This window comes from Canis lupus, chromosome 10 (genome assembly GCF_048164855.1).
Source record: "Canis lupus baileyi chromosome 10, mCanLup2.hap1, whole genome shotgun sequence".
NCBI lineage: Eukaryota > Metazoa > Chordata > Mammalia > Carnivora > Canidae > Canis > Canis lupus.
In genome coordinates, this window is record NC_132847.1 from 9,233,868 (window position 1) to 9,251,858 (window position 17,991).

General features: G+C 34.2%; 1 protein-coding gene across 5 annotated transcripts in view; it reads right to left on the reverse strand.

The window, feature by feature from the left end:
* The window catches only part of DTWD2 (DTW domain containing 2), a 114,451-nt gene that overhangs the window by 80,523 nt on the left and 15,937 nt on the right, over window positions 1–17,991 (reverse strand). For 4 of the 5 annotated variants that reach the window (XR_012037740.1, XM_072840625.1, XM_072840623.1 and 1 more), the window contains exons 2-4: window positions 10,227–10,317; window positions 4,308–4,402; window positions 1,925–2,117 (exon numbers count right to left, since the gene is read on the reverse strand). Coding sequence is in view for 4 of the 5 variants with exons in the window: in XM_072840625.1 (XP_072696726.1) it covers window positions 1,925–2,117; window positions 4,308–4,402; window positions 10,227–10,317 (379 nt within the window). In the remaining variant the exon portion in view is untranslated. Of the gene's footprint in view, window positions 1–1,924; window positions 2,118–4,307; window positions 4,403–10,226; window positions 10,318–12,780; window positions 12,822–17,991 lie in introns of those variants that run through there. The other variant, XM_072840627.1, reaches the window with a different exon arrangement.

Here is a 17,991-nt window from a genome sequence, read left to right on the forward strand (position 1 = left end):
TACCTAAAACAGTAACGATACTTTGGGGAACACTTAAGTAAGCAAGTTAATACAAGTAAACCACTTGGAATCGGGACTGGCCCATTGAAAGCATTCAGCATGTTGGCTGTTTTTTACATCTCTTTTACATAGATGAGTCTCATCTAAAAGCCGTATCTGCATTATCAAAGGGAATGAGAACTATAAAGAATTTGAGATGAGAATCTCAGAACCAAAGGTTCACTGTTATTTGTCACTAAGTACAAGTCTTGTTATGTTCACAACAAAACAGATAAACATATAACACAAAAGCTACTAGAAATGCAGAGCTAACTTCATTTAAAAGACATAAACAGAAGCTTTTCAAATACCTTTTTCAGTATCAAACACCTCATATATGACAAAAATAAGAGTAAAAAGAAAAATCTGAGAATGTGAATTGTTATAGTCACAGAACAGATACAAAAATTTGCCATGTAATTACACAGAAATCATAAGCAAATTCAAAATTCTGCAGGCAATGTTCTTTTATCAAAATTCAACAAAATAAGAAATAAAAATAAAACAGGGACAGAAATGTTATAACACCTAAGAATTAAGAAGTCATTGATAATCCATGGTTAGTAAGAAATCAAAACAAATTACAAATTATACCAATGCTATAGATATAAAAATGTCAACCCAACCCTTTAAGATACAGTAAAAGTCACACTAAGAAGAAATATCACAGCCTTCTCTCTCTATTATTAAAGAAGGAACTCACTACTCTTAGTAAAGGGAAGGAATACACAGTAAAATCTTATAAAAACAGGAAAAATTAACTGAAAAAGGTGAAAGCAAGTGATCAAGATAAAACAACAGATTAAGGAAATAAGAATAAAGTATAATAGCCATTAAAACAATCTAAAGGCTAATACTTTCAAAACATATTTAAAATTGAGAAACATCTTTTGAGTATGTTCAGAGAGAAAAAAGTGCATGTGTCTGTGTCTGTGAGTGATTAGAAAGAAGAAAGGACATAATTCAGAATAAATTAAGTATTTAAGAATATATATATATTCAGGTGTATGGCAATCAATTTGTTAACTCAGGTGAAAGGAATAATTACCCAAAACAGATAAAAGTTATTAAAAAACTGAACCAAATAGGAGAAAACTTAAGAGTTTGAAAGAAGGGTTTAAAAGTTATCATTTTATAAAGACCAGGAGCAGGTGGTTTCACCAATGAGTTCATTCTAATTTTTAAGAAGCAAGGAATTCCAATATTGTTTGAACTATTCCAGGTCATAGAAAAATATTAAAATCTCTCCACTGATTTGGTGAACTTAAGATTATCTTAGTACCCAAACCTGATAATATAATAAAAGTACAAAAAACATATAAATTATAATTCAACAGAATCAAATAAAAGTTTCAGCAATATATCAAAAGGATAATGTAAAATGATCAAGTGGAATTCACTCCAAGAACACAAGAATGGCTCACTATAGGAAGTGTATCATCATCAACAAATTGAGGGATAATCTAATTATAATAACAAATGACAAAAAGGTATTTCATAAAAATTCAGTCATTCCTAGTAAGAACAAGGTAATTTAGTTACCAGATGAAAGTATTTAAACATAACACTTAACAAAACATTAATACACATAGAAATAATTAATCCTTAAATTTCACTGATTAAATGTTTGAGATACTCTTAATATAGCAAATGCCCAAATTACGGTGAAGTTTGGTGGTAGGAATTGAGAAAGGTAAATAGGTTTCAAATTTTCTACATCTACATACCAAACACACAAGCAAGCATATACATATCTATGTACAAGCATTCACACACATAAATAGCATCTAATTCATATATAGAAATGTGTATCCCCCCACAGAAAACATATACAATGTACATAATTACATATTTGTATATATTCTATGTTAAAATACTAGCTTACCTGTTTGGGGAGTCGGAACAAAGAATTCTTATAGAAAATGTCCTTAGCCTGGCTCCATGTACCATCAATGATGATGATTGTGGAAGGATAAGTAGGAGAATCTAATATAAATTCTTCCAAATTAGCAGCTTCAGCCCCTGGATATAATATTAATGTATCAGACTTCCGACAAACATTTGAAAGTTCAGGATCTCTAAAAATTTAAAAAGAATATTTTTAATGGCTTGGGAGGGAAAAAAAAAGTTTAATTATTCTTATTGTACTTCTTTCAAAAACACATGTCAAAGTATTTGGTACTGGAGATATAATAATGAATGAGACAGCCTCTGTCTGCAAGCAATAAAATAACCCTAAAGGGAAAAGTTAAAGAGTCAATTAAAGACAATAAATGGCATCTTCTTCAAACTGATAAATAACATCTACAAAAATGTACAGTCAATATCATATTTTACAGTGTCCCTTGAGATTGAGATCAAAGTAAAAATGTTGGCTTTCACCACTCCTAATACACATTGTACTAAAGTTCCCAGTTATTGCAATTAAGCAAGAAAAAGAAATAAAAGGCATAAAGATCAGAAATAACCTTATTTGCAAATAATACTCCCACAGAAAGTTCTAGAGAACATACAAAACAATTTCAATAAGTACCAAATGAATTTAGAAAGTCACTGGATGTAGAGTTGATACACCAAACCCAAATTTTTGTATATACTAGAGGCAAAAAATTGAAGGTAATTATTTTTAAATTCCATTTACAAAGGACACCAAAAGCAGTAGATCTCTTAACCATTCCTCCATGGTTACAACAGGTACTCTAACAAAAGCTTAAGTTAATATCATTCGATTGCCAGATTACCATCTAAATAACAATCTTAATTGGCTTTAGTTCAAAAATCCATCAGTGAATAATAATTTACTAAGGACTATATTAGGCTCCAGAGGAAAAAAACCAAATTACTTAATATAATAGATTCAAAATGGGATGAGCTAAATGAAAAAGCATCAAGTTTCTCATCCACAAATATATTTGTGGAAGGGTTAGATAACCAAATGTCAGGGATGACCCAGATAGTTTCTATTTCTACCAGTATAGATACTCACCACTTTTGCAATAAAATAACCTGGATCCAAGCTGGCAGCTGATCAAATTCAGATATATCTATATACACCTATGAATTATAAAGAGACTACCATTCATTATAAAGAGCCTCTATATGAAAGAAATGTCACAATGTAAATGATGTGAATGCTCCCCATGTGAAGGGATCTGGATTTCATATGCATTCCCAACAAAATAGGAAAATTCACAATAGCAGCACCAACCTCAGAGCAAGTCTCATCTCTGAGGCCAAAGTAAAAGAAAATTTTATATGAGAAAATTGCCCCTAAAAAATAGTTTCAGAGAAAGGAAAAAATGATTTTATAAAGTTCTAACATGATGTTATTTTCATAATTTGAAACAAAATAATAAAAGAACCTAAAATAATAAAGGAAGAGAAAATTTTGGCCAATTCCTGGGCTTGGAGCTAGTACTAGCCTTACTTAGCATGTTCATAATTGGACTGAAAAAGAAATCTCCATATTTTCAAAAGAAATTAAATTTTGCATATAAAAATATACTTAACTGCAGATAGGATCAAAATAATTAGTGAAGGCTTTGTGAATGGGCATGAAAGCAAAAAAAATATGCTTCAAAGATAAGAAAAGACTTGTAGAAAAATGCAAATATGCACACAGTATATATTTATGATATTGGGTTACATAATAGAGTATGAAATAAGATCCAAGAATATTATAGAACTGTCACTGAAATTATCAACTAATAGACTGCTGCCTATAAAAATACTTGGCCTCATTAAAAAGAATATTTTAAATATGACAGGAGAAGGCATTCTATCATTTAAAAGAAAATGTGGTGTGCCTATAACAAGAATACTCAATATAGTCCTAGTCACTATGCCTCAGGAAAGCCTTAATGAGCTAGAATTGGATAAATATGTGTACATTTATATAAATGTGTATCACATATAATTGTTAATCTAGAAAAAAAGAAAAACACAACTAAATCTAAGTACTCTACCATCTTAAAGACAGTTTTAACAAAAATAAACAGTAAATATACACCCTTTAGGCTCAACAGATATTATTATGGAATTCAGATAATCCCTCTGTTTATTACATTTTGGTCTATGTTTTCTGAGGGTGTTTTTGTACATATTTTGATTTGTCTTGTATTATTCTGAAGGAGAAAGCAAAACTTCACTTTTTTTTCACCTCCTCCAATGTACCATGCTCTTGGTCTGATGGATAAGGTGAAGGGAACCATTTTTTAAAGATCTGTTTAAGTAAGACTTATTCTAAATTGCCCTACCAGATAATTTACCTTTCTTCACTGAAGCGACGACCAATCTTGACTTTACACTTGTCTTGGGGGAGGCATGCTGCTAATAGGGGAACTGTCCGCAACACTTTGCTTTCCTTTAAAAAAAATAATTAAAACATAGATTTTCACTTAGACAAACACACTTTTAAAACATTCATGATATCTGATACACTACATGATATAAAACTTTCACATGACTTTTATTACAGACCACAGTTTAATAATAAGAGCTATAGTTTCTCTGATTCATCAGTATTAAATACTACTGCTTATTTTTATTCTACTTGTGTTTAGAGGTTTACTGATGGAATAAGAAGATAAATTAACCTAAATAATGGTTAAGATTATGAAAAATGAGGGGCATCTGGGTGACTCAGTCGGTTAAACATCTTCCTTTGGCTCAGGTCATGATCCTGGAGTCTCGGGAGTCCCAGGATTAAGCCCCAAGTGGGGCTCCTCTCTTCTCCCCCCTCCCTCTGCTTCTCCCTCTACTCCTCCCTCTGCTCATGCTTTCTCTCTCTCTCTCTCTCTCATTCTCTCTCTTAAAATCTTTGTTAAAAGTATGAAAAATGACATTTTTATTTAACTAAAATGAATAATTCATTCTGGGAAATTTTATTTCAGTAGTAATTACATTTTGTACTATGTCAACTTGAAGATAACTGCCTAAATCTTTGTGTCCAGAAAAGAAATAAGTGCTGAAAAAAACAAAATCATGGGACATATCAAAGTGACACAGAACTTCCTAATGACCAAAATGGAATAATTTGAGTAACAAAGGAAGTAGCAAAGTGTATGGATCATGATCCAAAAATATAAAACAAATAAATAGGAGAGAAGAGACAAATCTTCCTTATAGAAGAATTCCAAGTAATAAACATAAGTACTCCCTACTCCAAAAGTTGGAGCTTAATCTCTCCTACTCACCTGAATGTTGGCTAGATTTATGGCCCACTTCCAACAATAAAGAGTATGGAAAGGGGGAAAATATAACAACTTTAGAACAGAGAAATCTAGTAACCATTCCTGTAAACTCCATTAAACTATCAGTGTTTTTTTCCCCCAACATCCTAGCTTACAACACTGAAAACCACCTTTCTTGTCACAAGAATTGTATCCTTTATCCTGGTATACCCAGCTGATTTGCTATTTTGCCTGAGCCTCCCTCTTGGTTATTTTGGTCTATAATGATCAGTCACTGTCTGGCTCTTCTCCACTGGCCCAATTGGGTATGTTAAGCCTGATCAAGTAAGTGACAGACCCCCTCTCTAGCCAGTTCACCTACAGATAGACCCATTACCTTTATCAATTTATATAACACTGCTTTACATACATTCTCACAGTAAACAATTTGACTACTATAGCACATTAATATAATGCACAATATAATATAATGCATAATATTAATGCACAAGAGTAATGTTATATGTGAATTTACTAAAGTAACTAAAAATAAGTTTATAATTACATTACTTATCTTTGTAACAGAAACAAAAAGTATGTTAGTAACAGTATTCAACACACACACACACACACACTACACACACACTCACCCTTCAGGAACATCTTTGTGCTAACCACTTTTGTCCTAGGTCTCTGACATGTTGATTAAAATAATAAAAAAGGGTAAATCTAGAGATACTGATAGTAAATTCATCTACCCTTAAGTTGGATAACAAAACAGGAGGGTCAGAATTTGCAGGGATTTACAACTAAAAAGAACATGTAGCAGCTGGAGCTGTGACGAGCCTGAAACCAATTTAGAGCAGCAACTATGACAAATGGGATGAGGAGAGGTGAGGAGAGAGGCTTAGGACATTCTCTAGTATGTCCTACTGTTTTCTTTCCTCCTTACTCTCGCTATGAGACTATGACACATACTATTTAAACTACTCTCCAAACTTTTTTTTAAAGATTTTATTTATTTATTTGACAGATAAAGGAGAGAGAACACAGCACAGCACGGAGAGGGAGAAGCAGTTGTGGGACTTGATTCTAGGACCCTGGGATCATGACCTTAGCCGAAGGCAGATGCTTAACCAAGTGAACCACCCATGAGCCCTACTCTCCAAACTTCTAACAACATATGTATGTATGTCAAATTAAATAGTGCAGTGCCAAAAGATTTATAATATTCCCAGATACACTTCCCACCACCACTTCCCAGAGGCAATCACTTCAACTCTTTTGGCTATTTCTTCTAGTAGTTATCGCCATATTTCTATAAAATATGAGTGTCTTACTATTTCTTGATTTATCAATTTTAAATATTCTTTACAAACTACCATTTATCATCATCACAGCTGACTCTAATGTGCATAATTCTAAGTGCATTATAGATAAATGGATAGAAAGATAAACTGATTCATTTACCACCCACAATACACCAGTAAAGAAGTGTATCTTTTATCATGTCCATTTTACTAATGATGAAACTAAAGCACAAAGAGTTTAATTAACTTGCCCAGAGTTACAGTTTACAGAGCTATTAAGGCTTTACATTCAAGCAATCTGGCTCCTGAGCCTTTACTCTTAACTAATGTACTTACTGTATAACCACAGCCTCTTATAATAAATGAGGATTCATCTTTCTTCTATTACTCCTTACCATCACATCTTCTAATATTTTTAGTTAAATCAATAAGCAGCACTTACATCACTATGGCTACAAAGACACTGTTCATAAGCAAAGGCAACATAGTTTCACAAAACATTTCTTCCTTATAGATAATTTTGTTACTTTTGAGATAACAGTTTTATTTTATCCTTAAGCGCTTTTCTACATACATAATTAGTGTTTTCATTTTTCTGTTGGTAAACACCCACTGATGGAATTATTGGTCATATGGTATTTCTATTTTTAATTTTTTGAGGAACCTCCATATTTTTCATAGTGGTTATACCAATTCACATTACCACCAAAAGTACACAATGGTTTCTTTTTTTCCACATCTTCGCCAATACTTGTTATTTCTTGTCTTCTTGATACTAGTCTTTCTAACAGGAGTGAGGTGATATCTCATTGTGGCTTTGATTTGCATTTTACTAATAAGTGTTGTTGAGTGTCTTTTTGTGTCTGTTGGCCATCTGTATGTCTTCTTTCAGGTACAATGATTATTCTCAACTAGATTATTGTTTTTTGATGTTGACATGTATAAGTTCTTTGTATACTTTGCATATTAACCCCTTATCAGATTTATCATTTGCAAATACCTTCTTCTATTCAGCAGATTGCATTTTCCTTTTGCTGATGGTTTCCTTCACTGTACAGACACCTTTAATTTTAGTGTAGTACTAACACTATTTATTTTTTTAAAACTTTTATTTTTTTTTTTTACAGATTTTATTTATTTATTCATGAGAGACACAGAGAGAGAGAAAGAGAGAGAGGCAGAGACACAGGCAGAGAGAGAAGCAGGCTCCATGCAGGGAGCCTGATGTGGGACTCAATCCCAGGACTCCGGGATCATGCCCTGGGCTGAAGGCAGACGCTGAACCACTGAGCCACCCAGGCATCCCACTAACACTATTTATTACACTATTTTTTTGCTTTTGTTTCCCTTGCTTGAGGAGACATATTTATAAAAATGTTTCCTAAGGCCAATGTCCAAGACTTAACTGCCTATGTTTCTTTTAGAAGCTTCATGGTTTAAGGTCTCACATTTAGGACTTCAATCCATTTTGGGTTTATTTCTGTGTATAAGAAAGTGGTCAAAAAAAAAAAAAAAAAGAAAGTGGTCACTGTTTTTCAGGCAGCTGTCCAGTTTTCCCAATACCATTTATAGAAAAGACCATCTTTTCCCCATTGTATATTCTTGCCTCCTTTGTTTGTAAATTAGTTAACCATAAAGCGTGTTTCCTTCTGGGCTCTCTATCCTGTTCTATTGATCTATGTGTCTATTTCTGAGCCAGTACCATAACACTGTTTTGAGTACTACAGCTTTGTAGTATATTGTGAAATGTGGGATTGTGATACTTCCAGTTTTTCTCTTCTTTCTCAAGAATGTTTTAGCTATTTTTGTGGTGATATACAAATGTTTAGGATTATTTGCTCTGGTCCTGTGAAAAAATGATATTGGTATTTTAAAAGGTATTGTACTGAATTGGTAGAATTCTTTGAGCAATATAAATATTATAATAAGATTAATTATTCCAATCCATGAGCATGGTATATCTTCCCACTTGTTTATGTCATCTTCAATTTCTTTCATCAATGTCTTATAGTTTTCACACTATAGGTCTTCCACTTCCTTTGTTTTTGTTTTTGTTTTGTTTTTGTTTTAAAAGATTTATTTATTTTATTGGAGAGAGCACACGACAGAGGTAGTGAGAGAGAGCATGAGCAGAGAGGAGAGGAAGAGGCAGGTTCCCTGCTGAGCAGGGAGTCCCATGCGGGGCTCAATCCCAGCACCCTGAGATCACAACCAGAGCCAAAGGCAGATGCTTAATTGACTGAGCCACTCAGGCGCCCCATCACCTCCTTTGTTAAATTTGTTGCTAAGTATTTCATTCTTTTTGGCATAACTATAACTGTGATTTATTTTTATTTATCTTTTGGCTACTTCATTGTTAGAATGAAACACAACAGATTTCTGTATATTAATTTTGTATCATGCAACTCTACTGAATTCAATTATTAGTTCTTAAAGTTTTTGGTGGTGTCTTTAGGGTTTTCTGTAGTACCCTGTCATTTCAAATAGTGACAGTTTTACTTCCTTCTTACCAATGTAGAGGCCTTTGAAAACAAAATTACCATAAATCAATGAAACCACCTACATTTTAAATGCAATATTATGTCTGGAAATAATGAAATATACAAAATAGTGAGATAATGAACAGACACCATACTATACAGACTGCAAAAGGAAAAAAGCATTCACCATCAAAAGTCAAGTTTTATCCAAAACTGTTATGGCCAGTAAACTATCATTTTTAAAAAATCTGAGCTGCAGAGTGTTGCAAATTTAAATGCAGAAAAAAAAAAAAAGCTAGTGACCAAATTATTCAAATCCTAACAAAAGCATGTTGTTAACACTAAAAAACTTAAAAATTAAAAAATTAAAAGGCTACCCAACAAATGGAATATTTAACAATTTACAATACAAAAATAAGTGTTTTCATTATTGGAAAGGGAAAAGACAGACTGATATCTTTTAAGTCTTTGTTAAAGATTTCTTCAGAAATTTAAAAGAAAAATTATTCCTTCTTCAGAAGTCTGATTCAGTAGATTATGTCCTGAGTTCCCAAACGCTAAAAGAATTTTAACTTCAGTTAATCAAAACCCACTTCGTATCATGCATCAACTAGTTTTACAGTGACTATCATTTATGGTTATCAATGAAATCTTTCCCTCCCTCCCTTCATTATTGCAGTTAATTACGAATTACAAACACACATACACACCAGCACATGCATAATTCTCACCTATACAGGAAAGTACTAATTTAAAAGTCTTTATAAGCAAAATATATAATTTATACATATTTGCTCTATTCACTTAAATAAAACTATACATTCATTTTGTAATGCTAAAAATATTGACAGTTACTTCTACTTTAACAAGAAATATCAAGAAATATAAGCTATGATCAAAATTTAAAAGCAATGATTTTCTTAGTTCTTCACTCACAAAAATCTCATCTTCACACAAAATTGTTGGCATTCTAAATTTCTCCACTATTCAATTATTGTTTGTATGAATTACATTTTTATGAAATAACAATTTTTATCTGTCTCTAAAGCGTTAAGACACTATACTATAACATATAAAAGAAATTTCTTCCCAAAGACAAAGCATTTATCATCAATTTATTTTCAGAAATGTTAAAGAGCTAGAAGGTATGCGTATGCTCATCAAGGTGTTTCCTCTTATATACTGATATTCTATTTGAAGTTATGTATTTTACAAAATTTACTCACCTCCGCCGGATGCTGAATTATGTACAAATGAGTAGAGATGTGCAGAGGATGCAATGGTAGAAATGGACACAAACATACTTTCTGAGGCCGGCTAAAGGGCAGAAAGAAAAAGAAATCCTGTAAATGTTCAAAGTACAATGATATAACAATAACCTAAAACTTGAACATAATGCCTCTTCTTTATGTAAAGAGATTTGCTAAAGTCTTTTAAAATGAAACACCAAGAATGAATTTAATCAATTAGACTTTAGAAATGAGAGTTTGGAAAAAGATTCAGCTAAATTCTGTACCATCTATATAGATTAAAGTACCTCAAAAAATCTTAGTTATCACTAGTGAAGAATACTCATAAGCCACCACCATGGTCTTTTTATTCGTGAAGCTACACTTCTAACTGGCATTACAAATCAAGAATAGATCTTATGTCAAAGAGAAACCTGGCAACTCTTCTTAATCATCTGATATTGGAAGGAACAATATAATGATAAAATATAAGAATATGATTACCACCTAGAAAAGAATTCTAATCAAATTTGCCATCAGTGAACACAAGGAGCTTATCAATGTAAGAAGAAACCGAAATAGGCCACCAGATTATATTTAGCTAGAATTATATCCACAGAATGTCTAATTCATTTATTTTCTCTTTTGTTATTGTTTATTTTGTTTTTGTTTTACTTACTTCTTAGTGTTTTACTACTGTTTCAGTAACACATACAACTCATTACAAAATTCAAATAGAATAAAGTATATACGTCCATCTCGGTCCTCCAAAGCAGAGGATTCTCTGCCTTAGAAGCAACCAATGACCAGTTTCTGTGTGTCCATACACATGAGGGCAGCCTAGGTGGCTCAGCGGTTTAGCGCCGCCTTCAGCCCAGGGCCTGATCCTGGAGATCCAGGATCAAGTCCCACGTCCGTGCAGGGAGCATGGAGCATGCTTCTTCTGCCTGTATCTCTGCCTCTCTCTCTCTCTCTCTCTCTGTGTGTGTGTCTGTCATGAATAAATAAATAAAATCTTAAAAAAAATACACATGAATCTTCTACCATTAAATCCCATATTTGATATGAGTGTTTATAGTATGAAATTCATCAAGCAGCCAGATATCATGGGAGTAAATTTTCATGACAGATCACTATCACAGGCAGATGTTACATGACATTACAACAGTATACAAATGAATGTTATATTTAAGGGAATTCCCAACAGCATACTGTTACTACTACAAAACTGACTGCTATCAACACCTTCCTCAATTTAACCTATGTAGAGTTATAGCTTGAGGTAAGAAATGATTACATTAATAAGCCATAGAATGTGAGCAAATTGGTTCAATTGTATCTACCACCTCATTCTGTAAGAAACTGTCAAACCTATGCTCCTATTGAAGAAATTGTCTAGGTGATATCTTAGAAATAGAAATATATTGTACAACATGATCCCATCTCCCCTCTCCATCACTGAACCTAGAATAGATGGTTAACCCAAGGAAAACCAATATACTCCCTTTCCAGTGATGTCTGAAATGATTCACCATGATTACTCTGCCCTACCATGGATTAACTCTCAGGAATCTGAGCAGATTAATAGGGATGAAGAATATCTTTCAGTGGTCACAAGAAGAGTAAACACAAGTAAATATAGAGAGGAAAAGAGAGTGGTTGATGGAACTATGTATAGTGACATACTATACTATGTAAAGTGATAAAAGAGGGCTGCAATTAGAAAAAAAAGGTTACACGGCACCTGGGTGGCTCAGTGGTTAAGCGTCTGCCTGTGGATCCCAAGGTCCTGGGATCAAGTCCCACATCAGGCTCCCTGTGGGGAGCCTGCTCCCCCCTCTGCCACTCTCTGTGTCTCTCATGAATAAATAAAGTGTTAAAAAAAAAAAAGATTACTCATTGGGTATAAAGATGAAGAAGATAAAGTACATTCAAATTCTAAAATTTTAAGATTCTGATTTTTATATGAAATTCTATATGACTGAAGTGCACAATCAGATGTCAGTAGAATTCTTTTACAAAATATAATTTAATAACAGATGGAGCCAATTTAAAAATTCAGAATTAAAATGAGTATCACCAGGGTGCCTAGCTGACTCAGTCAGTAGAGCATGCAGCTCTTGATCTCAGAGTCATGAGTTGGAGCCCCATGCTGGGTGTAGAGATTACTTAAATAAACTTAAAAATATATATTTATTAAAAAATAGATGTCATCTTAGATGTCTGTAAGTTATATGACAAACTATGAAGAAAGTGAAAAAACGTCAACTATCCTATAAAGGAAACATCCACATATCAGTGAAGTCAAAAGACTGCAAAATCCAGTCACGTAAATAAGCTGGGTAGACACTGCAGATTTCTGTGGGCAAAAAAACACTAGGTAAAATAAACTCTGAAAATAACATCTTTAGTTCATCACACATATAGTGGTTATAAAAGTCCTCAGTATGACACTGGAGATAGTGCAAGGAACTGCTCTGGATTTTGGTAGCTCTGGATTTCATATATGACCAAAACTTCTGTACATAAAAGAAAACAAAAATTCAGTTACCTGGATTGGGAACACATCTTCGAATTTTAGGAAGATTTGGAATTAAGTAGTATGTAAAGTTCCACTTCTATGATGACAGGGAAAGTGCTTCACAGACCCAAAGCCCAATGAAATAAGCAAAGCTGATAAAAACACTCACCTCATAGGGATACATGGACCACCTATGTTTATAGCAGCATCATTTACAATAGCCAAATTATGAGAGCAGCCCAAGTGTCGATGGATTGATGAATGGATAAAGAAGAGGTGGTATATATATACACACACACACACACACACACACACACACACAATGGAGTATTATTCAGCAGTAAAAAGAATGAAATCTCACCATTTGTAACAACATGGATGGAGTGAGAGCATATAATGCGCATCACAATAAGTCAGAGAAAGACAAATGACCATATGATTTCACTATTATGTGGAATTTAAGAAACAAAACAAAGCGGGAAAATAAGAGGGTGGGTGGGTAAACCAAGAAACAGACTTAATTATAGAGGACAAACTGATGGATACCAGAGAGGAGGTGATAAGGAACTGGGGGAAATAGGTGATGGGGATTAAGGAGGACACTTACGATGAGCATGACGAGCACCAGGTGATGGATGGAATTCTGGAATCACTAAATCATATACCTAAAACTAATATAATACTGTATGATAACTAACTAGAATGAAAATTAAAAGTTTAAAACAAAACAACAAAAATGATCATTCAAAGTCTCTGGAGAATGTCCTAGTAGCACATCCAAAGGAAGAAACATTATTCAAGAAAATCTACTAAAACTTGGTACTGGGACAGTCTGGCATCTGAACCATAACCAATTTCTGACATTGCCCCAGCTCAAGTTCACAAACTCCACTCCAGGTAGGTGTGGCCGCAAGAACAGAGCTCCCTCTCAGCTCCTCATCGGGGATTACCCCATATGTCACAAAAAAGGTAGGCCATTTCTCATCCCCTCCAACCCTAAGAGAAGAGGTTACATTCCTGGTGAGTGTGGCCAAGAGCAGAGGCTGCCTTCCTCCATACAGCCTCCACCTATAGAAGAGAAGCTTCACCATAGTGCAGGAGGCTGGCAATGCTGGAGCCCCAAGCGTCTTCAACCAACCTAGTTTGCCCTCAGGACAAAAGTTCTATTCCAGAAGCAGCGAGGCTATTGCTCAACCCTGTGCCCAGAATAGTGGCTAAGACAGTCTGCCCAAGACAGGCAGACTATAAGAAAACAGGGCTCTAAAGCTCTTCCCCCAAGGAACTGAAATTCATTTGAAACAGAGTGTGAGCAAATTCAAGCTTCCATGTGCTTTCAAAGATAATAACTCCCCTTAATGAAGACCAGTAAGCTGTATGATAAACCAGCAAGAACCTAGGGAAGAGACAGCTAAGAAGTGCACACCTGCAGTCAGAGCAAACCTCAAAGAGGGGGCCTCAAAAGCTATCCCTGCCTGAATGTAATGGGATCAGGCTGAGAAATTTACAGCTGAAGGCACTGTACGAAAATGACAGGACAATCAGCTAGTAATTAGTGGAGCCTAACAAGCAGGATGTGATACCAAAAGAAGAAGGCAGCTCAAGAGAAAGATCTGGAAAAGAGGTCTTCAAAGAAAATCCTGCTAAAACCATGTGATAGTGGTGATGTTTGCACAACTCTGCTAACATTAATAAAAACCTCTGAGTTGTATACCTTAAAAGAATGAATGCCATGGTATGTGAATCATATCTCAATACAGCTGTTGTTTTAAAAAAAAATGTAAAAATGCAGTGGAAACAGAATGTTTAACCTAATTAGTAAGAGAGAGGCATTTTGTTACTACTTAGCCTCATGTTTTCTGAAGGTGGGCTTCCTTCCCTACAGTGTTAAGCTGCAGGAGGGCAAAGACTTTGCCTTTTCACTTTTCACCCCAGCACCTAGCACAGTAAATACTGTGCTATCAATAAATACTGTTCAATACATGAAGGAGTAGCTTTGCTCTTCCCCTTGCTCCACCTTGGGATGCCTTTCTTCTCCTACACAATTTCTTATCCTACCTCTTCATTGTCTAAAATACCAAATATTGATCTCCCCTTCATTTCTTCCCTAATACTTGAGCAATTAGTTTGTATTATAAATGAAATTCAGAATCTCAGATCTCCCTTTGCTGTAATTTGTGATCATTCTGGCCAAACAACAATACATAAGGGGCAAAAATATTTACTGAAGGAAATATTTATTTTTAAAAAACACAGCATTTTATGAGTAAAAACCATAACTATGATTTAAGCTAAAACTAATTATTTTGGCTTCTACTTTGACAGGCTCATAAAACATCATTACCTATTTATTTTAAAGCATGTTCCCTTTATTAAACCTAATTCTACTTCCAATTAGCTCAAACTAATAAAACTATAGTACTTTAAAACACTTTGCATTCCAACTGATCAACTTTATGTTTAGCAAGTTACTTTACAATATAAATTTGTGCTTATTTACTACTTTAACAGCACTTTTTCTCATAATTTCCTCTTTGACAATGGTCTGCATATGCTACTCTGGTGCCTAGCTGTTCAAACTGTCAAACCATCTCTTACCACTGCTGGATAAGTAGCAGAGTACTTGTTCTCCTCATTCTATGTTTTTTTTTTTTTTTAAGATTTTATTTATTTATTTGAGAGAGAGAGAGAGAGAGAGAGCACAAGCAGGGGTAGAGGCAGAGGCAGAGGGACAGGGAGAAGTAGACTCCCTGGTGAGCAAGGAGCCCAACATGGGGCTCCATCCCAGGACCATGGAATCATGACCTGAGCTGAAGGCAGATGCTTAACTGACTGAACCACCTAGGTGCCCCTCTCCTCATTCTAAAACCTTTTCCAGGGGCACCTGGGTGGCTCAGTGGTTGAGCATCTGCCTTTGGCTCAGGTTGTGATCCCAGGGTCCTCAGATGGAGTCCCACATCAGGCTCCCCACAGGGAGCCTGCTTCTTCCTCTGCCTATGTCTCTACCTCGCTCTCTCTCTGTCTTTCATAAATAAATACATAAAATCTTTTTAAAGAATAAATAAATAAAACCTTTTCCAAAGAACAAAAAAGTCTTGCTATATCCAAACTTAACTCTAGGAGGTTTAAATATTTTAAATTGATAATGGATTAAATAACTTATAACTTCAACAAATTTTTTAAGATTTTATTTATTTATTCATTCATTCATTCATTCATTCATTCATGAGAGACAGAGAGAGAGACAGAGACATAGGCAGAGGGAGAAACAGGCCCCCTGAGGGGAACCCAGTGCAGAACTTGAACCCAGGACCCCAGGATCACACCCTGAGCCAAAGGCAGACACTCAACCACTGAGCCACCCAGGTGTCCCAACTTCAACCAATTTTTTTCAAATATTTACTGCACACTTGTGTGCCAGACATTAGACACTTGGGACAATAAAACAGACAAAATTTCCTGCCCCCATGGAACTTATTTATTCTGTCTGTGCCAGAAGGAATTTTTTAAAAGATCCTTGCTTCCTATGAACTATTACAGGTGATAGGAAAATAAATACCAAACAACTACACATCAAAACTGATTATTTATTTATAATAGTAAACATTCATTTTGAAATAAAAATCAAGCGTTGCCTGGGGTGCATGGGTGGCTCAGTTGGTTAAATGCCTTCAGCTCAGGTCATGATCCCAGGGTCCTGGGATCGAGGCCCAGCATCGCACTTCCTATTCGGTGGGGAATCTGCTGCTCCCTACCACTTGTGCTCTGTCTCTCAAATAAAATCTTAAAAAAAAAAAAAAATCAATCAAAGGATGCCTGGTTGACTCAGTCAGTAGACCATGCAACTCTTGATCTCAGGTTATGAATTCGAGTTCCATGTTGGGGGGGAGAGATTACTTTTAAAAATTAAGTCTTAAAAAATAAATTAATTAAATAAAAATCAAGCTACTTCCAGAATTTATATAGCTCTGAAGAATATTAATATCTGAAGAAATATCAACTGGTCAATTGGGTATAGGTTTAGGGAATAACTATTAAGGTATATCACTGACAAAGTCATTCACTATCTTGCTATGTGATCTTGAGCACATCACAGATTCTCAGTGTCCACCTTCATAAAACTGGTAACACATCAAGTAGATCCTGGAATAGCTCCTGAACTGCAGACAAAGGTTATAAAAATATAATCATTAATACTAGTAGTTTCCAGCTAATTTATAACAGAATGACCAAAGAAGGAGTTGAGATCATTCTGTCTTCTAGATTTGCAATGCTTTGTAAATGGAGAAGAGAGAAAAATGTACAGTGCACTGCAAATGTGTTATAAATACTGTTTTCCATCACTGAGATTTATCTTCTTTAAAATCTATACAACCCAATTAAGGTTAATTACATTCTTAAAATATAAATAGGATTTTCAAATAATTTCCCTGAGGAAATTTTATGGAATAATCTTTTTCTTCTTTTCTCGTTAAGGAGGTAGGAATAAATATGTAGGCTTCCTGTCAGACTCAGACTGACTGGCTTCCTCAGTGAATGCTGTAATACACGGGTAATCTGTCACTCTGGGCACGCTATCTCTGACAGGCTGGAGGCAAATAAAATTATATCTGACATACGGTTAGAGATGCTAGGACTTAAAAAAATCATCTTTCAAAAGTTTAATTAAATTCTTATATCATGTTCACTGAAAGCTATTTTTCTCATCGTACTGACTTTAATCAAGAAAATCTCACATAGGCAAACTTTAAAAATTAGTGAAGAGATTTACAAGAATGACTATTTTTAAAGGATTTCTTTCATCCACTAAACAAAGGCAAATGTAGAACCCAGAAAAAGAGTATACGTCACACTTCCCAGTACTCAACAAAATTTTTTTAGTCCTAATGGAGAGAAAAAGCAAAGAACAAAGAGTTGCATAGCTTTTCAACAGATTAGTTGAATAGATACACTATATTACACACAAAAATGCCAACAACTTTCTAATTTTAAGATAGGCTTTGAAAAACCAAATACCACAGTGCCCTCTACTGTCATTTTAGAGAAAGTTAATCTATAAAATAAACTAGTTTTTAAATTTCTCAAACTATATTCAATATAACCAATGAGAGAAGAAACATCTCCTTTTTACTATAATTAAATTTTTGTATAATAAATACATTAAATAAATTTTCATTTCATAAAGGGAATAAAAACAGTTAACATCTACCATGTCTGACTACTTCAAATATAAATAACAATGAT